Raw genomic sequence first — 21,069 nt, 5'->3', positions numbered from 1 at the left:
AAAAAAAAAATAAAATAAAATAAAATAATAATAATAATAAATTAAAAAATAAAAAGTACATATAAAATTATAGTTTTCCACTCGTTAGATTGACAATAATCAAAAAGCAAGATAATATACCTTGTGGCTGAGGATGTGAGGAAATGCACTCCCATACATCCTTGATGAATGTGTTAATTGATACAATCTCCTTGGAAGGTGGCATTGTCTGTAGTAGCTGGAATGAAAACAAAACTTCAATCTTTATCATTAGGAGCTAGTTATATACATTAAGGAATATCCATACAATGGAATGTAAGGCAAAAAGAATGAAGTCATCTAAATTTACTGTTGAGGAGCAATGGCCAAGAAAGACATGAAAAAACAAAGGACCTAGAAAAAAAAGCATGAACAAAATACATGTGTGGCTAGAGAGGAGTGGCATACAAAGATAAATGTGGCTTTTTTTTTCAAATGCCTGAGGGTAACCACTTTGTGTGTTTGTTTCTAAGAGCTTTAAGATATAATTTATATATCATAAAGTTTACTCATTTAAAGTGTATGAGCAGCAGGCATGGTGGCTCACGCCTGTAATCCCAGCACTTTGGAAGGCTGAGGTGGGCAGATCACAAGGTCAGGAGTTCAAGACCAGCCTCACCAACATGGTGAAACCCCATCTCTAATAAAAAGAAATACAAAAATTAGTAGGACATGGTGGTGCATGCCTGTAATCCCAGCTTTTTGGGAGGCCGAGGCAGTAGAATTGCTTGAATCTGGGAGGCAGAGGTTGCAATGAGCTGAGATCGCGCCATTGCACTCCAGCCTAGGCGACAGAGTGAGACTCTGTCTCAAAAAAAAAAAAAAAAGGGTATATGACCAGCTGGTCTGGTGGCTCACTCCTGTAATTTCAGCAAGACTGTAATCTAGTTTGTCTTGATAGATTTGCCTATTCTGACAAAATTAAAAATGGAATCATACAATATGTGACTTGCTTTTGCTTACCATGATCTCGAGGTTCATCCATGTTGTAACATGTGTCAGTATGTTTGAAATGCTTGTTTCCCGGTGCTGTAAAGAAATAGCACTTGAACATTAATTTTCTCAGCAAGGTCATTTTTATACTTTCCGCAGAAAGGGTACACTCACCAGCAGTTTTGCCACAAGAGTACACCGAACAAAGGAACCAGGGTCATTTATAACCTGACATATCTACCCTACTGCTGTGTCCAGTTTTCCCACTGATGGAATGGGACTTCACATTCTGTATGTCTTGATTGGCTAGCAACTTAAAACTTTTTAAGGCCGGGCGCAGTGGCTCAAGCCTGTAATCCCAGCACTTTGGGAGGCCAAGGCGGGCGGATCACGAGGTCAGGAGATCGAGACCACCCTGGCTAACATGGTGAAACCCCGTCTCTACTAAAAAAATACAAAAAACTAGCCGGGCGAGGTGACGGCGCCTGTAGTCCCAGCTACTCGGGAGGCTGAGGCAGGAGAATGGCGTGAACCCTGGAGGCAGAGCTTGCAGTGAGCTGAGATCCGGCCACTGTACTCCAGCCTGGGCGACAGAGCGAGACTCCGCCTCAAAAAAAAAAAAAAAACTTTTTAAAAGAGGAAAAGGCAGAGGAGAACAAAGGAAGGAGAAAGTAACTTGTGGAATGCTGAGAAAGGTAAAAACACTTTCAAATAAGGAAGAGAAACAGGCTATGACTTGATGCTTGCTTGGACCAGTATAACCATGCCAGAGCAAATATTTAGGCTAAATTGTGGGAGCTAAGAACATAAAGTACATTGATTTCTTTATTATGGCTAGCAGATATTTAAGAATGTTAGCACAGGTCTTTGAATAAATTTTGCTTCTAAGAGAAGTTACTATTTATTCCTAATTAGACAGGGAGGAAAGTCTTTGAAGAGGAACCTCTACTTTTCACAAGTACTTAATTCTTTTCTATGGCTGAATATTCCATTGTATGAATAGACCACATTTCATTTATCCACTCATCAGTTGATGAATATTTGGGTTGTTTCTGTTTTTTGGCTATTATGATTCATGCTGTTATAAACACTGGTATGCAGGCCTTTGTGTGGACATGTTTTCATTTCTCTTGGGTAGATACCTAGGGGTAGAATTGCTAGGTCATATGGAAACTCTTTTACCTTTTGAGGAAGTGCCAAACTGTTTTCCAAAGTGCTCACCATTTTCAATTCCCACCAACAGTGTGTGTGGGCTCCAGTTTCTCCACATCACGGCCAACACTTGTTTTTGTCTTTTTGGTTATAGCTATCCTAGTGAATGTGAAGTGGCATCTCATAGAGGTTTTGATTTGCATTTCTCGGATGACTAATTAAGTTGAGCATCACCTCTGTTTTCCATCATCTCTGGAAGGATACTCCAACCTAGTGACAGTGGTTGCCTTTGGGAAGAAGAAACTGGAGACTAAGATCCCATTGAGAAAAAGCCTGCCTTCTCACCATGGAACCTTTGTACCGTTTGGGTTGTTAAATCCTCTATTAACCTAAAAAAGTAATTCAGGGTTTTCCTATGGGGGATCCACGAAAAGACATCATGGTGCCCATGAAGGTCTGGAATTCACGTACTCAGAATGCATATGTATGTATGTCTGTATGTAGCAGAGGTCTAGAGCGTTCATCCAAGTCCCAAGGGGATTCACTGACTTCTCCAAAAATATATAAAATCCTAGTTTAGAAATATAAGTATATCTGGATAACCAGGAACCTATTGGTGTCAGCCCTCTATTGCTCAAACAGCCCTGGAAACACCCTGTTCGCAACAGGCCAGGTCCCATTTGGGGCACAAAATGCACGTTCACCTTGAATCCTCACAGATACCAGAGCTGAAGACAGGGCTGTCTGTATAGATCACTGTCCACCTGGACTGGGATCCAGCTCAGCTACATCACACATCAAGCCAAAGCTGTCCTTACTGGGGAGCTGCTGAATGCTTTCACCAGGCAAGACCCACCTGACAACAACCCTACGCCATGGGTACTTTTTCTTTTTCCCATTGTACAGATGAGGAAACAAGAGCCTCAGAGTAACTCCCTAACTGGGCCCAAGGTCATGCAGCTATTAACAGTCAACAGTAAGAGCCAAGATCCTAGCTCTTGGCGACCCCATTCTCAAGGATGCAGAGTGCCTTCTCTAAACAAATTCTTCCAGACACAAAACTAATTACAAGTTGTCTGTTGACTTTACAAACATATTTTTATTATATAAAAAGAAATTACTATAGAATTACTTTAAATAGGACATTTCTCCCAGTGAATTTAAAATAGCATCTGTTTCACAAAAATATTTGCAACATGCCTTTTCAGATATATACTCACTGAATAATCATTAGGCACATGGCAGAAATACACATTTAATACCTTTTTTATTTATTTTATAAAACAGGACAAGTACATTTTCCAAGTGCTTCTATAGCCACTGTCTCATCTGTTCCTCCCAACAGCCCAGTGATGAAGAACAAGCAGGTGTTATCTTACTTACAAAGAAACTGAGGTCCCAAAAATTAAATGATTGACTTAATTAGCAGCAGAATCAGACATGAAATGCAGTCTCCTGATTCTTCATCATCCAACCATAAATAACACATATTCTCAGCCGGGCATGGTGGCTCAAGCCTGTAATCCCAACACTTTGATAGGCCAAGACGGGCGGATCACAAGGTCAGTAGTTCGAGACCAGCCAATATGGCCAATATGGTGAAACCCCGTCTCTACTAAAAATACAAAAATTAGCCAGGCGTATTGGCAAGTGCCTATAGTCCCATCTACTCGGGAGGCTGAGGCAGGAGAATTGCTTGAACCTGAGATGCAGAGGTTGCAGTGAGCTGAGATCGTGCCACTGCACTCCAGCCTGGGTGACAGAGTGACCCAGGTGACAGTATTTTTTAATGGAGCTTTTATTTTGAGAATATGTGGGGTTTTGTTTTTTGTTTTTTGTGTTTTTGTTTTTTTTTTTTACAAATTTTCATATTCTTAAAATAAAAGCTCCATTAAAAAATACTAACATGGCCGGGCGCGGTGGCTCAAGCCTGTAATCCCAGCACTTTGGGAGGCCGAGACGGGCGGATCACGAGGTCAGGAGATCAAGACCATCCTGGCTAACACGGTGAAACCCCGTCTCTACTAAAAAATACAAAAACTAGCCGGCGAGGTGGCGGGCGCCTGTAGTCCCAGCTACTCAGGAGGCTGAGGCAGGAGGATGGCGTGAACCCGGGAGGCGGAGCTTGCAGTGAGCTGAGATCCGGCCACTGCACTCCAGCCTGGGCCACAGAGCGAGACTCCGTCTCAAAAAAAAAAAAAAAAAAAAAAATACTAACATTAGTGGGATGGGAAGATAAAGGTGCCAGACAGTGAATGAATAAATATGCGAGTTGCAAGATTTCTAATACAGGCAGTGGAAAGCCTGCAGACCTCTTCGCCAGGTGTCTGACATTTGTAGAACCTGAGACCCAGAAAGGTGAGTCAAGAACTCCACTGAGACACAAGCTGAAAGTCTTTCAGGCCAGGCGCGGTGGCTCCCAACTGTAATTCCAGCACTTTGGGAGTCTGAGGTGGGAGGACTGCTTGAGCCCAGGACTTTAAGACCAGCCTGGACAACATAGTGAGACCCCATCTTTACAAAAAAATAAAAATAAAAACTAAAAAAGTGTTTCAGAGCATGCAAGCTTGCAGGCTGTCAGCAAATACGATCCAGAGATCTTAGCTCTGGAAAATGCTATGGCATTGCAGAACTGCCAGTGGTGGGGGGACAAGAGCTGCTGAGGTAATGGAATCTGCTGGGGTGGTTATCATCACACACTCCCCGGAACCACAAAATCAACCACATCCTGGGCCCATGTACAGGGTTTCTGATTCAGTCTCCTCTGGTCCCCTGCTCTGACTAACAAAGCCCAGAAAGGAAGAGATTTCGTGGATTTTTGTGTCTCTGAAAGCTGAGGGCCCTTCTCTCCCAACTCATTCCAGTGAAATGAAGTTTCCCTCCCACCCATGAGAGCTGATGTTTTGTTGTGTGTTTCCTGGTAGATCTTGGATTCTGCCTCAGACCTTTTTCTTGATCTGATGCTCATCGTTCCAACTGAGGACAAGGGTCCTCAGCTGTGTTCCAGTCATCAGGGGCCAAAGAGCTCAATGCTGTCCAGTTTCTCCTCTTTGTAGAGCAGAATATTCTCCATCAGTTTCCTTTTGGCTTCATTGATCTCAATTTGCCACGAAGTCTCTGTAGCTGATGTTCAACAGAAAGCAAACAAGAGCAACTTGAATGAAAATTACCATAATTATAATTCTTAGATTCACTTAACTCAGATTTCTGAATCAGGTCCTGAGTGTAATGAGCATTTCTTTTCTTTTTTCTTTTTTCTTTCTTTTTTTTTTTTTTTTTTTTTAATTGAGACAGGGTCTCACTCTGTTGCCCAGGCTGGAGTGCAATGGCACCATTTCAGCTCAAGGCAACCTTGACCTCACAGGTTCGGGTGATCCTCCCACCTCAGCCTCCTGAGAGGCAGGGACTACAAGTGTACACAACCACACCTAGCTACTTTTTTTTTTTTTAGATGGAGTCTCACTCTGTCGCCCAGGCTGGGCGACATACAGTTAATTTTCTTGTATTTTAGTAAAGAAGGGGTTTCACCGTGTTGCCCAGAGTGGTCTTGAACTCCTGAGCTCAGGCAATCTACCCACCTTGGCCTCCCAAAGTGCTAGGATTACAGACAGGCATGAGCCACCACTCCCGGCCTGTGAGCCACGGCAAATGACCTATTTATTTATTATTTTTTGAGATGGAGTCTCACTCTGTTGCCCAGGCTGGAGTGCCGTCGCTCGATCTCGGCTCACTGCAACCTCTGCCTCCTGGGTTCAAGCAATTCTCCTGACTTAGCTTCCTGAGTACCTGGGCTTACAGGCGCCCACCACCACACCCAGCTAATTTTTTGTATTTTTAGTAGATATGGGGTTTCAGTGTCTCAGCCAGGATGGTCTCGATCTCCTGACCTCATTATCCACCCGCCTCAGTCTCCCAAAGTGTTGGAATTAGAGGCGTGAGCCACTAGGCCTGGCCTTTTTTTTTTTTTTTTTTTTTTCTGTATTTTTAGTAGAGACAGGGTTTCACAACATTGGCCAGGCTAGTCTCGAACTCCTGACCTCAGGTGATCCACCCGCCTCGGCCTCCCAAAATGCTGGGATTACAGGTGTGAGTCACCATGCCTGGCTGGCCACACCTGGCTAATTTTTGCATCTTTTGTAGAGGTAGGTTTTCACCATGTTGCCCAGGCTGATCTTTAAATTCCTGGGCTCAAGCAATCTGCCCACCTCGTCCTCCCAAATTACTAGGATTACAGGCATGAGCCACTGCACCCGGCTGTAATGAGCATTTTCATCTCCTCTGCCTTTGCAGGAAGCCCGGCAACCTACCCTGACCTTCCAGAAAGGAGAGGGTTTCCCTGCTCCTCTTTATGATGCTGAAGGGTGGGAGGGTGGAGTGAGAAAAAATGCTCACATCCTGTCTTTCTTCTTCCTCTCCCTCCCCATGGCAGGAGGAATAAAAGGAGAAACAGGAGTGGTCAGAGCTTGGGACGTTCATTGAACCATGTTTACTAAGGGACAGGGACACTGCATTGAAAGGGCCTTCCCGGCCTGGCGCGGTGGCTCACACCTATAATTCCAGCACTTTGGGAGGCCGAGGTGGGCGGATCAACTGAGGTCGGGAGTTCAAGACCAGCCTGACCAACATGGAGAAATCCTGTCTCTACTAAAAATACAAAATTAGCCGGGCGTGGTGGCGCATGCCTGTAATCCCAGCTACTCAGGAGGCTCAGGCAGGAGAATCGCTTGAATGCAGGAGGTGGACAGGTTGCAGTGAGCCGAGATCATGCCATTTGGCTGGAGTGAAACTCCATCTCAAAAAAAAAAAAAAAAGGGGGGGGCCTTCCTAATTTTTTATTTCTTTTTTTTTTTTTTTTTTTGAGATGGAGTCTCGCTCTATTGCCCAGGCTGGAGTGCAGTGGCGCAATCTCAGCTCACTGTAAGCTCTGCCGCCTCCCAGGTTCATGCCATTCTCCTGCCTCAGCCTCCCTAGAAGCTGGGACTACAGGCGCCCGCCACCTCGCCCGGCTAATTTTTTTGTATTTTTAGTAGAGACAGGGTTTCACCGTGTTCGCCAGGATGGTCTTGATCTCCTGACCTTGTGATCCGCCCGCCTCGGCCTCCCAAAGTGCTGGGATTACAGGCATGAGCCACCGCACCCGGCAATTTTTATTTCAGAAAGAAACTTGGTATCCTTGGACCTGAGTGGCAGGAATGGAAGGTATCTTTTTTTTTTTTTTTTTTTTTTTCCCTGAGACAGAGTCTTCCACTGTCACACAGGCTGGAGTGCAGTGGTGCGATCTCGGTTCACTGCAACCTCCGCCTCCCGGGTTCAAGCAATTCTCCTGCCTTAGCCTCCCAAGTAGCTGAGACTACAGGTGCCTGCCACCACGCCTAGCTAATTTTTGTATTTTTAGTAGAGAGACGGGGTTTCACCATATTGGCCAGATTGGTCTTGAAATCCTGACCCCGTGATCTGCCTGCCTCGGCCTTCCAAAGTGCTGGGATTACAGGTGTGAGCCACCGCGCCCAGCCAGAAGGTATCTTCTTTTTTTTTTTTTTTTTTTTTTTTTTTTTGAGATGGAGTCTCACTCTGTCACTCAGGGAGGGAGTGCAATGGCACGATCTCAGCTCACTGCAACCTCCGCCTCCCGGGTTCAAGTGATTCTCGTGCCTCAGCCTCCCAAGTAGCTGGGACTACAGGCACACACCACCATGCCTAGCTAATTTTTGTATTTTTAGTAGAGACAGGGTTTCACCAAGTTGGCCAAGCTGGTCTTGAACTCCTGACCTCAGGTGATCCGCCCACCCCAGCCTCCCGAAGTGCTGGGATTACAGGGGTGAGCCACCGCACCCAGCCTGGAAGATATCTTTAGAAGTGACTGGTGAGGATGGTGTTTGTGTTGAGAGGAGAGGCAGACAGGAAGAGACCACATGGGGCCTTGAGGACTTTAAATGAGGGATGACATGCATTGTGTTTTTTGTTTTGTTTTTTCTTTTTTTGAGACGGAGTCTCATTCTGTTGCCCAGGCTGAAGTGCAGTGGCACAATCTGGACTCACTGCAACCTCTGCCTCCCGGGTTCAAGCAATTCTCTTGCCTCAGCCTCCCAAGTAGCTGGGATTACAGGCACATGCCACCATGCCCAGCTAATTTTTTTGTATTTTTAGTAGAGACAGGGTTTCGCCATGTTGGCCAGGCTGGTCTCGATCTCCTGACCTCAGGTGATCCACCCGCCTCGGCTTCCAAAAGTGCTGGGATTACAGGCGTGAACCACCTCGCCTGGCCCGCATTGTGTTTTTAAAAGCTACTCTGGCTGGCTCCTGGAGAAGGACCTGGTGAGGGAGGGGCCAGGGTGGATGGAGGACTCGGGGAAGCTATGCAGTCCCCTGAGGACAGGAGCTCAGACAAAGGGAGGATGCAGAGAAGTAAATGAAGGTGAGAGAGATTTAGGAGGCAAATGGACAGGACTGGGTGATTAACTGGACACAGTCCAGGGCAGGGAGAGGGAGGTGTCAAGGATGCCTCCCAGGTTTCTCTGTGAAAAACTGGCTGGTTGGTGAATGGCTGAATAACCAAATGAAGGAGTGAATGAGGGCAATGGAAAGAAAAAATGATGGGCTGAAGTTGGGGACACACACATGAGCATCTATATGCACTCTGACCTCCAGCCGGCTTACCATCCTTGGGAGGCTCTGGGCCAACGCAGGCCTCAGAGGAGGAGTCGGCCTCCCTTCCCATGATGACCCGCAGCCTTCCTTCGCCATTCTCTGTGGGGAGAAGTGAGATGGTAGGCCCCGCCCAGGGTGCCACACTCGCGGAGGAGGAGGCATCAAGGCTGGAATTGTCAACGTCGTCTGTTTCCTCTGGGGTGTTGGAAGAAGAGCCTGTACCCTCAGAAAGCCCACTCCAAGGGAGCAACGTCTCCCAACCTCGTAGCCGCTCTTCCACAGCAGCCACAGAGCCACGCACCTTTGGGAGAAGAGGGAGAAAGAAGCTCATCAGGAATTCTCTCGGAAATAAAAATGCTAACATCTGGCCTCCCAGCAGAGAGGGGGCGGGGAGCAGACTGAAGAACCTAATGCTGGTTGCTTTGTCTGAAAAAACCACACCCTTCCTTTGAAAAGACCTGCACTTGCCCACCAACCGCCCTGCCATAGATGAAACAGCATGACCCAGCATGGGCCGATCGTAGTACCGCACTCCTCTGGCCATAGGGATTAGTCTAGATTTGGGCATGTGATCCAAGGCGGACAACCAGAATCCTTTCCTGAAACTTTTCCACCTAGAGCTTATTGGGGAAAGACCTCCAGCCTTTCCTTTCTCGTGGTAGAACCAGACGCCCCACCACACCCAGAAAACCCATTTACAGTAGGGGAAAATGAAAGCTCAACACAGAGTAAAGCAGAGGCAAGCAATGGAGAGAGAGCTACAGACACTGAGACACAATGGCTGTACCTTTGGTGTTTGAGATCCTGGGTCTAACTTCCCTGAAACCAGAGCAATGCCTGTCCTCTCTGTTGTCTGGTTAAATGAGACACTAAGTTCATTCATTCACTAATTCACTCATTCATATTCTTCCCCTCTCCCTATGTCTGTGTGCGTGCACCTGTGTGTGTGTGTGTGTAAGAGGTTAAGTTCCTAACACTTTCAATAAAAAAAAAAGCACAAATAATATAGATGTTGCCCTGGAAGGTTTTTCTGGTTAGGGAGGTTAGGAAAATTGGAAGGAAGCAAGGAAGGAATGTTTCTTCTTCACACACACACACAGAGCACACACACAGATACACACACATACATACCCTTATACCCATCATAACAACAACAAATCTCATCTCCTCAGTGCCTCGCAAAAAATTCAGTATATTGGCCGGGCGCGGTGGCTCAAGCCTGTAATCCCAGCACTTGGGGAGGCCGAGACGGGCAGATCACGAGGTCAGGAGATCGAGACCATCCTGGCTAACACAGTGAAACCCCGTCTCTACTAAAAATACAAAAAGCTAGCCGGGCAAGGTGGCGGGCGCCTGTAGTCCCAGCTACTCGGGAGGCTGAGGCAGGAGAATGGCGTAAACCCGGGAGGCGGAGCTTGCAGTGAGCTGAGATCCGGCCACTGCACTCCAGCCTGGGAGACAGAGCGAGACTCCGTCTCAAAAAAAAAAAAAAAAAAAATTCAGTATATTAATGTATCCATTTCATACACAATACGTAAGTTTTTATAAATAAAAAATTAAAAGATCAGAAAAGTTAAGTTCCCTGCCTAAAGCCACCTAGCCAGTCCAGTAAATGACAAAGGTGACCACCAAACCCAGGCCTGCTTATCTTCGAGTCCCTGACCCAGCTGTTCTCTCATCTTCCTAGCTTGGTTGTGATGCACTGCAAAGGCCATCTCCTACCTCTCCTACCTCTCCTTACACCTAAAGCGCCCTATCCCCTTTATTTTACATGGCAAACATCTCATCCTTCAAGGCCCAGGTCACATGTTACTTCTTGAGATAAATCTTCACAGTAGATGCCCAATAAATATTTGCCAATCTAAAGACCTCATTTCCTTGTAGCTAGGTGTGGCCATGTGACTAGGTTCTGTTCTCCGTTATGTGAGAAAAAGTGATACATTTCCAGGTTATATCTTTAAAAGAAAGAGAGTGTGTCCACCTTTTCCTTTTAACCCTCTTTCAGTGGCTGGAATGCAGGTGTGATGGCCTGAGCAACAGCAGCCATCTTAAACCCTGAAATGGAAGCCACATGGTAAGGATAGCAGACAAAAAATATAGAAGGAGCCTGGGTCCCCAATACCGTGGCACTACCACATTAGCACTGGACTGTGTAAATTCAAACTGTTACACTAAAGAGAATAAACGTCTATCTCATTTACACCACTGCATTTTGCAGTCTCCTTGTTATAGCAGTTTCACCTGCACATTAAGTGACACACTGAACAAAATAATGGAATGAATAAAAGGATGAAAGTCTTACTGAAATAATAATTGGTTGAAGGAGACAGAACTTTTTAGAATATAAATCTGATTATGTCCTACCTCTGCTTAAAACCCTAGTGAGGCTGGGCACAGTGGCTCATATCCGTAATCCCAGCACTTTGGGAGGCCGAGGCAGGTGGATTACCTGAGGTCAGGAGTTCAAGACCAGCTTGGCCAACATAGTGAAACCCCATCTCTACTAAAAATACAAAAATTAGCTGGGTGTGGTGGCACACACCTGCAATCTCAGCTACTCAGGAGGCTGAGGCAGGAGAATTGCTTGAACCTGGGAAGTGGAGGTTGCAGTGAGCCGAGATTGCACCACTGCACTCCAGCCTGGGCGAAAGAGTGAGATTCTGTCAAAAAACAACAACAAAAAAAAAACCTTAGCGGCTCTGCAAAAATCCTTACTGTGCCTACAAAGCCCTCTATCATTGGACAACTCCTTCCTCGACACACCCAACACAAGCCACTGTGCCCCATGTGTTGTGTTCTAGCCCTTCGGACTTTCTTCCAAGCCCTTGAACGTGCTGAGGTCTCTCTCGGCTCAAGCTACTTGCAGGGTGTTCCTTCTGCATGGACTGCTCTTCATGTGCTTAAACACCCCTTCCTCAGGAAAGTCAACAGGGTGGGATCCTCATCATACACTGTCCTGGCGCTCACCACACAGACAATTACTATACAATGTCCATGAGTTCCAGGAGAGGGAACCTGGGTCTGCCTTGTTCCCAAACAGATATGTCCCCTGGCCCTAGTGTACAACTACAGAATGAATGACTGAACATCGTGGCACATGGACACTTGGGGGACATCTGTGCTAGCAAAGGCTGAGAACAAAGACTGAAGCCTCCAGCTCCTGCCACATGACAGTGCAAGGCGATGGACATAGGGCTGAACTGGGAGTCCAGAGAGCTCTGACAGAAACAAATTCTCTGGCCTCATCTTCTCTTCTCTGGCCCTTCACTTGCCCTTCTGTAAAATGGGAGGCTTGGGCTACAGCAGTGGTTTTTGAAGATTTTTTTCAGCTACCAAACCCTTTCCAGAGAACCCAATATAGTAACTGAGAGAAGTCAAAGTGGGTGTCTGGTCCAAGTCACAGTTGGGGGCCTGCATCTCCCCCAACCCCTCTTGCTGCCAACAGCAATTCCTGAGATATTCTCAAGGAGCCCCTCTGTGCCCAATATCACTTGAAAATCACTCTGCTAGATGATTTCTAAGGTTCCTCGTGGGCAGTGGAGATTTTGTCCTTAGAAAGACCAAGCAAGCAATGGCCAGACTTGGTGGTTCATGCCTGTAATTCAAGATACTCGGGAGGCTGAGGCAAGAGAATCACTTGAACCCGGGAGGCAGAGGTTGGAGACAGCGCCACTGCATTCCAGCCTGGGCGAAAAAGGGAGACTTTGTCTCAAAAAAAAAAAAAAAAAAGACCAAGCAGTAGCTCTCGATTACCTTTTACCATAGAAGCCACGGCTACTTCTCATGTCCAGAAAAATGTCTTACCCCGTGTAGTGGCTGCCTTCTAGGACATCCGCCTAGTGCATGGGCTGAGCACGCTCCCTTTCTTTGGGACCTGGCCCTGACACCACACAGGGATGGAGCCCTGGGCAGCCAGGTTTGCATGCTGGACTGCCCCGCCATGCCTAATTGGCCAAGCGGTAGACACTTGACCCAAGTTCAGCCAATCAGGTTCTCCCTCTGCGGTGGGCCTCAGGGTGGAGGCTCATTCTCTGCGTTAAAACCTGCGAGCAGATCCATTCCCTCCAGGAGCACGGAAGAAAGGAGAAGGGGTCTATAGAAAAGGGGGAATAAAGCCGATTCGCAGAGAGTGCATCAAGTTCGTTAACATCCCCGGATTTGGTCCTGCACCCTGAGGCCCTGCAATACCCCTGTCCTGCTCAGACTTCGCACTATCCATCCCTACCTACACAGCCCCTTGGCTGATGCGAGCTCCAGGAGGCTCTGCGGCTTGCCATAACCCTGGTTTGTTCACCAGGCCTCTGTGAAGGGGCGGTCCCCGATGAGGTGGACCCACACGCCCAGGCAGCGAGGTTGCTGCGGGCGAGACTCACCTCCTGCAGACTGATGTTACGCTTCCGAAGCAGGCACAGGCAGGCGGCCGTGGCCAGGGCCTTGGCGCAGTCCTCCGGAAGCCTCCCTGCACCCTTCTCCAGGTACTTCTGGCAGATCTCCTTTGCCATCACGTTCTCCACGCCCATCTTCCTGGAGCAGAGCGAGGCGGTGCTGCTTGGAATTTCACTGAGGAGTAAATCCTTCTGTGGGAAGAAGGGTAGAAACACCCTTGTGTAAGCTGCAGGGCTGCGACAGCCAACGCACGCGCCCCAGTCACCTCCAGAGCTGCAAAAAATGCTCAAAACCAACAGGACATCGTAAGAATAAATGCAAAGATTCCAGAAAGAAGTAAAACACCCAAGAAATGGAGAAGGACTCGATTTCCTACATGCACAAGACACTCCGTAGTGAACTCATGCCACAAACGCGGGGCCTTAATTTTTCTAGGCCTCGGTTGGTTCATCAGGAAAATGGGAATAACAAAAATACCTATACCAGGGCCGGGCGCGGTGGCTCACGCCTGTAATCCTAGAACTTTAGGAGGCAGAGGCGGATGGATCACTTGAGGTCAGGAGTTCAAGACCAGCCTGGCCAACATGGCATAACCCCGTCTCTACTAAAAATATAAAAATTAGCTGGGCTTGGCTGGGCGCGGTGGCTCACGCTTGTAATCCCAGCACTTTGGGAGGCTGAGGTGGGTGGATCACGAGGTCAGGAGATCGAGACCATCCTGGCTAACACGGTGAAACCCCATCTCTACTAAAAATACAAAAATTTGGCCGGGCGCGGTGGCTCAAGCCTGTAATCCCAGCACTTTGGGAGGCCGAGACGGGCGGATCACGAGGTCAGGAGATCGAGACCATCCTGGCTAACGTGGTGAAACCCCGTCTCTACTAAAAAAAAAAAAATACAAAAAACTAGCCGGGCGAGGTGGCGGGCGCCTGTAGTCCCAGCTACTTGGGAGGCTGAGGCAGGAGAATGGCGTAAATCGGAGAGGCGGAGCTTGCAGTGAGCTGAGATCCGGCCACTGCACTCCAGCCTGGGCGACAGAGCAAGACTCTGTTTCAACCAAAAAAAAAAAAATTAGCCGAGTGTGGTGGCGGGCGCCTGTAGTCCCAGCTACTCGGGAGGCTGAGGCAGGAGAATGGCGTGAACTCGGGAGGCGGAGCTTGCAGTGAGCCAAGATCACGCCGCTGCACTCCAGCCCAGGCGACAGAGCCAGACTCCGTCTCAAAAAAAAAAAAAAAAAAAAATTTCAAATGTAGGATTCTAACCTATGTATACATAACAGGAGAGCCACTATAAAGAAAATATGTCTATACTTTTTATACATTTTGTATTTACATATATTTTATATTTTGTACCACATAAAATACAGGAATCTGAACTATGCATACAATAGAACATATGCTATATAAATAATAATTTTATACAAATATGTAAGATTTAATATAAATTATGTTATATATTTCATGAGTAATATGGTCTATATGATTAGCATATATAAATGTTACAAATATAGTATACTAAATATTGTAAAAACATGTATTGTAGGCCAGGCATGGTGCCTCAGGCCTGTAATCCCAGTGCTTTGGGAGGCCGAGGAGGGCAGATCACTCAAGGTCAGGAGTTCGGGACCAGCCTGGTTGACATGGTGAAACCTCGTCTCTACTAAAAATACAAAAAAATTAGCCAGGCATGGGGGCACACGCCTGTAGTCCCAGGTACTCGGGAGGCTGAGGCAGGAGAATTGCTTGAACCGGGGAGGGAGAGGCTGCAGTGACCTGAGATCACACCACTGCACTCCAGCCTGGGCGACAGAGTAGACTCCGTCTCAAAAAAAATAAATAAATAATAAATAAATAAAAATAGAAATAGGCCGGGCACAGTGATATGTTCATAGCTCACTACAGTCTCAACCTCCTCGGTTCAATCGATCCTCCAACCTCAGCCTCCCAAGTAGCTGGGACTATAGGCGCATGCCATTGTACTTGGCTAATTTTTTAATTTTTGGTAGAGATGGGGTCTCATTACGTTGCCCAGGCTGATCTTGAACTCCTGGGCTCAAGCAGTCCTCCTGCCTTGGCATCTCAAAGTGCTCAGATTATAGGTGTGAGCCACTGCACCCGGCCTAAATGTTTATTTTTTTTAAAAGTGTGCTAGTGTTTAAAGCTGATAATCAAGAATAGCAGAAGTGTATTATTTTCTTTTTTTCTAGAGGCAGGGTCTCACAATTTGCCCCAACTGGAAACCTGCCATCATTGCTATATATCTTGATGCAAAGACTATGATGATAATCAAAGTATAGAAGACACCTGGTGTTTAAACAGTGGTTGGGGGACTGAGAACACGCGATGAAAGGATGTCAAGGGAACTTCACCATGGGGGCGTCTGCAGCTCCACCGGAAACCACTGATCAATCTTAGCACTAAAACCTGAACACACTTATTGGTCTTAGCACTAAAAGTAGGACAACAGGCTACGCGCCCCGAGTAGTGAAGAACTGGGAGGCTCACAGCGCCTCCACAAAGTTTTCTTGACGAAGGTAATGACCATGACTAAACAAGTCACAAGTGCTAAGTGCGAAATACAGGAAATATGAGGAATAGAGAAACAAGGGAAGGAGACCACATGATGTAATCAGCAAAACCCAGAATGTGAGACAGTCTGTCTATACAGGGCAAATGACCTATTCTATGCAAAAATGCAATGACATCCAGAATGAAAAAGGGCATTGCGAGAGAGGTTTCGAGAGAATAAGAGTCTTAAAAAACGTGGCCGGGCACGGTGGCTCAAGCCTGTAATCCCAGCACTTTGGGAGGCCGAGACGGGCGGATCACGACGTCAAGAGATGGAGACCATCCTGGCTAACACGGTGAAACCCCGTCTCTACTAAAAATACAAAAAATTAGCTGGGCGAGGTGGCGGGCGCCTGTAGTCCCAGCTACTCGGGAGGCTGAGGCAGGAGAATGGCCTAAACCCGGGAGGCGGAGCTTGCAGTGAGCTGAGATCCGGCCACAGCAATCCAGCCCCGGCGACAGAGCGAGACTCCGTCTCAAAAAAAAAAAAAAAAAAAAAAAGAGTCTTAAAAAACATAACCGTGCCCAGGCATGGTGGTTCACGCCTATAATCTCAGCACTTTTGGGAGGCTAAGGCAGGTGAACGCTGGAGCCCAGTTCAAAACCAGCCTGGGCAACAAAGTGACATGCCATCTCCATATAAAAATGAAAAAAAAAAATAAAGAAACATAACCAAAGTAATATATGGACATTTTTGGGAGTCTAGTTTCAAACAAACCACCTTTAAAGAGCAACTTTTGGCTCAACACGGTGGCTCACGCCTATAATCCCAAGACTTTGGGAGGCCAAGGCAGGAGGATCACTTGGGCTCAGGAGTTCGAGACCAGCCTGGGCAACGTGGCAAAACCCCATCTCTATTAAAAATACAAAAATTATCGGGCCATGGTGGCACACACCTATGATCCCAGCTACATGGGAAGCTGAGGCAGAAGAATTGCTGGAACCTGGGAGACAGAGGTTGCAGTAAGCCAAGAGCATACCACTGTACTCCAGCCTGGGCCACAGAGGGAGACTCCACTTCAAAACCAAAATTAAAATTAAACATAAGTGGTTAAAATTTGGAGGCAAAAGTTTACCTTTCCTTTCATTTCTACTCTCCAAAGGTAACCCCTGCTAATAGTTTGGATTATATTACTTTCTGCTATACAGCTCTAATTATTTTAGTTATATATTTACTTATATAATAATTATAACAGTAACCTAAGAGCTATTAAAATAATAGCAATATCAGCATGGGCAACATAACAAGACCCCATCTCTACAAATAAAAAATTAAAAATCAGCTGGGCGTGAGGGCACATGCCTGTGGTCTCAGTTACTTGGGAGGCCACCAAGGCAGATGGATCACTTGAGGTCAGGAGTTCAAGACCAGCCTGGTCAACATGGTGAAACCCTGTCTCTACTGAAAATACAAAAATTAGCTGGGCGTGTTGGTCCACACCTGTAATCCCAGCTACTCGGGAGGCTGTTGCAGGAGAATCAATTGAAGGCAGGAGGCAGAGGCTGCAGTGAGCCGAGACTGCACCACTGTACTCCGGCCTGGGTGACAGAGTGAGACTGTCTCAAAATGAAAATAAATAAAATAAAAATTAGCTAGGAGTGGTGGCACGTGCTTGTAGTCCCAATTACTTGGGAGGCTAAAGCAGGGGATCACTTGAGGCCATGGGTTCAAGGTTACAGTGAGCCATGATTGCACCACTACCCTCTAGCCTAGGTGGCAGAGATCCTATCTCAAATAATAATGATAATAATAATAGTTAACATATATTGTTTATTATGTTCTAGTTACTGTTTTAGGCATCTCACATATTATTTAACCTTCAATAACCCTGTCAGATGCCGGGCACAGTGGCTCATGCCTATAATCCCAGCTACTCAGGAGGCTAAGGTGAGAGGATCCCTTGAGCCCAGGAGTCTGAGGTGGCAGCGAGCTATGATCATGCCACTGCACTTCTCCAGCCTTCTTGACAAAGGAAGACCTCATCTCCAAAAATGATAACAAACAAACAAACATACCTTGTCAGGAGAGTACTACTATTATCCTCAATTTATAGAGAAGAAAATATGTGATACAATGTTTTCATTCATTCTTCCATCTATTTTTAGCAAAAATGTGATCATATTATATACTATTCTGAATTTGCTTTTTTCACTTGGAGATATGTCCCTGTCAGAACATACATGTCTTTTTCAATTTACTTTTTTATTTTTTTGAGACAGAGTCTTACTCTATTGCCCAGGCTGGAGTGCTGTGGCGCAGTCTCGACTCACTGCACTCCACCTCCCATGTTCAAGCGATTCTCCTGCTTCAGCCTCTTGAGTAGCTGGGACTACAGGCACTCGCCACCCACCCAGCTAATTTTGTATTTTTAGTAGAGACGGGATTTCACCATGTTGCCCAGGCTGGTCTTGAACTCCTGAGCTCAAGTGATCCACCCACCTCAGCCTCCCAAAGTGCCGGGATTACAGCCGTGAGCCACCACGCCCGGCCTCTTTTTCATTTTTTAAAATAAGAATGTTTCTGTTGGCTTTATTCAGAATTGCCAAAACCTGGAAATAACCCAAATGTCCAGCAACCAGTAAATGGATAAACAGTCATCTATCCATACAATGGAATACTCTTCAGCAATGAAAAGGAATGAATTACTGACACATCAACAACATGGACAAATCTAAGCACCATGCTACATGAAGGGGGACAGAAACAAATGGGTGCATCCTCCGTGGGCCCATTGATATGACCCTCTAAAGAAGATAGACCTATGTGGACAGAAATTAGATGAGTAGTTGCCAGGTCTTGGAAGTGGCGGGAATTTTCTGGGGTGACAAAAATATTCCGTATCTTGATTGTGGTGGTGGTTACATGACTGTATACGTTTGTCAAAACTCATACAGGCTGGGTGCCATGGCTCACACCTGTAATCCTCACACTTTGGGAGGCCAAGATGGGAAGATCGCTTGAGCCCAGGCATTCGAGGCTGCAGTGAGCTACAATCATGCCACTGCACTCCAGCCTGAGTGACAGGGCAAGACCCCTCCCTATCTCTAAATCAAATTAATTAAAATTGGTCGGGCACAGTGGCTCACTCCTGTAATTCCAACACTTTGGGAGGCCAAGGTGGGCAGATCACCTGAGTTATGTCAGGAGTTTGAGACCAGCCTGGCCAACATGGCAAAATCCCATCTCTACCAAAACAATACAAAAATTAGCTGGGTATGGTGACATGCACCAGTCGTCCCAGCTACTCAGGACCTGGTGGGGTGGAGGCTGCAGTGAGCCAAGATCACGCCACTGCACTCCAGCCTGGGCAACAGAGCGAGACTCTGTCTCGGAAAAAAAAAAAATGCCACTACAAATATCCTTGTTCATCTGTCTCTCCTCACATGTGTGCATGTTTCTCTAGGCACAAATGGAATTGCCGCGTCAGAGGGTACCCATATTTTCAATTTTGGTGGAAACCACCAAATGCCCTCAGGAAACACTGTGGCAACGAACACTTTCCCAAGCCTGGGGGAGGCCTGCTTCCTCCTACCCTGGGCCACAGGAAGTCAGCAAGCTTTCCTCCCTGACTCAAATCTTGATTAACCATAGGATTGTACCTACCACAACAGAACACAATAAGAGACCATACAAGAGTCTAGAGTAAGAAACTACATTTTAAAAAATGGTTATTTTCCACATTTTTAGAAATCATTAGCAAAAAAATAATTCTAGACAATTTCATGTCAGTGCCTCAAAAACCTCCTTCTACTGTGATACTTGTCCTGGGAGCCCCAGAGGACTGCTGGGAAATGCATCTCAAGAAAATAGTCAGGAGATGAGAAACTGCCCCCAAACAGCCCCAAACCACATCTGAGCTGCCTAGACAGACCTCTCTGCAGCATATGGGATTGACTGGCCAAAAGGGGTGGAACTCACAGAGTTCAGCAAAGGAACATGTCGTGACTTTCTGCATGTAGTGGGGAGGCCTTCAGCCTCCCTACCCCAGAGCCCAGGGGATGCTTCTGGGGCCCAGCCACCAGAAAAAAAAAAAAAATCTGTCTGTTCCAATGGCCTCAATATCCAGTAGGAAAAGGTGCCCCCTCTCAAACTGATGAGGAAGACTAGAGCTTGCATGAGATTTGAAACGCTGCACAAGCCATGGGTTCAACTAAACCCCAGTTCCACCACTGGTCTCACTGAGGGGTGTGAGACAAATCACTTCAGCTTGCCCTCAGTTTTCTCAGCTATAAATGGGAATGATAATACTGAATTCATATGGTTGGACTGTCACAAGAAACAAGCAGGAGGCAGATGTGGTTAAGAACTCAGGATCTCAGGGCAGGGAGACCTGACTCAGAATTCCAGCTCTGACACTTGGTAACTCCAACCGAGATCCTAGGCCAACCTCAGAGCCAGCTTTCCTCATCTGCAGATGAACATAATGACTCTATCATGGAAAAGTTGAGATGATTTAGGTAGATAATGTATGGAAAGTATTTAACACGGGCCGGGCGCGGTGGCTCAAGCCTGTAATCCCAGCACTTTGGGAGGCCGAGACGGGCGGATCACGAGGTCAGGAGATCAAGACCATCCTGGCTACCACGGTGAAACCCCGTCTCTACTAAAAAAATACAAAAAGCTAGCCGGGCGAGGTGGCGGGCGCCTGTAGTCCCAGCTACTCGGGAGGCTGAGGCAGGAGAATGGCGTAAACCGGAGAGGCGGAGCTTGCAGTGAGCTGAGATCCGGCTACTGCACTCCAGCCCGGGCGACAGAGCGAGACTCCGTCTCAAAAAAAAAAAAAAAAAAAAAAGGAAAGTATTTAACACAAAGTCAGGCTAGGTTGTTATATTTTTACTCTCTTTTGAGACAGGGTCTCACTCTGTCACCCAGGCTGGAGTACAGTGGCACAATCTCGGCTCACTGCAACCTCCATCTCCTGGGTTAAAGCGATTCTCCTGCCTCAGCCTCCCAAGTAGCTGGAATTACAGGTATGCGCCACTATGCTCAGCTAATTTTTGTATTTTTAGTAGAGATGGGATTTTGCCATGTTGCCCAGGCTGGTCTCGAACTCCTGGCCTCAAGTGATCTGCCTGCCTTGGCCTCCTCCAAAGTGCTGGGATTAGAGGTGTGAGCCACCACACCTTGTCAGGTTGTTATATTTTTTTAAATGACTATGTATATCAGATCTTTGGCCTACAAAATGGAAATTGTTTTTATTAAAGAAACTTATTTAAAAGGGCAGAAATTAACTTTTATCAATTTGAGGAAAATCCCTAACGAATTGCCTGATATGTAGAGAAGAAGTGTGTTTTCTGTAAACATTCCAAATTTTTTTTTTTTTTTTGAGACGGAGTCTTGCTCTGTCGCCAGGGCTGGAGTGCA

General features: G+C 46.6%; 1 protein-coding gene across 2 annotated transcripts in view; it reads right to left on the bottom strand.

Annotated features, from left to right (window-relative positions):
• Positions 1-4,321: 4,321 nt before the first annotated feature.
• The window catches only part of IRAK2 (interleukin 1 receptor associated kinase 2), a 79,657-nt gene continuing 62,909 nt past the window's right edge, over positions 4,322-21,069 (bottom strand). For both annotated transcript variants that reach the window (XM_033210652.1, XM_033210651.1), the window contains 3 exons: positions 13,125-13,328; positions 8,761-9,052; positions 4,322-5,226 (listed from right to left, as the gene is read on the bottom strand). In XM_033210652.1, the coding sequence (XP_033066543.1) occupies positions 5,114-5,226; positions 8,761-9,052; positions 13,125-13,328 (609 nt within the window). In that variant the 3' untranslated portion in view covers positions 4,322-5,113. The remainder of the gene's footprint in view (positions 5,227-8,760; positions 9,053-13,124; positions 13,329-21,069) is intronic.

The sequence above is a fragment of the Trachypithecus francoisi genome, unplaced genomic scaffold (genome assembly GCF_009764315.1).
Source record: "Trachypithecus francoisi isolate TF-2019V2 unplaced genomic scaffold, Tfra_2.0 Lachesis_group0, whole genome shotgun sequence".
Lineage (NCBI taxonomy): Eukaryota > Metazoa > Chordata > Mammalia > Primates > Cercopithecidae > Trachypithecus > Trachypithecus francoisi.
This window is presented reverse-complemented; position numbering and strand designations above follow the sequence as displayed.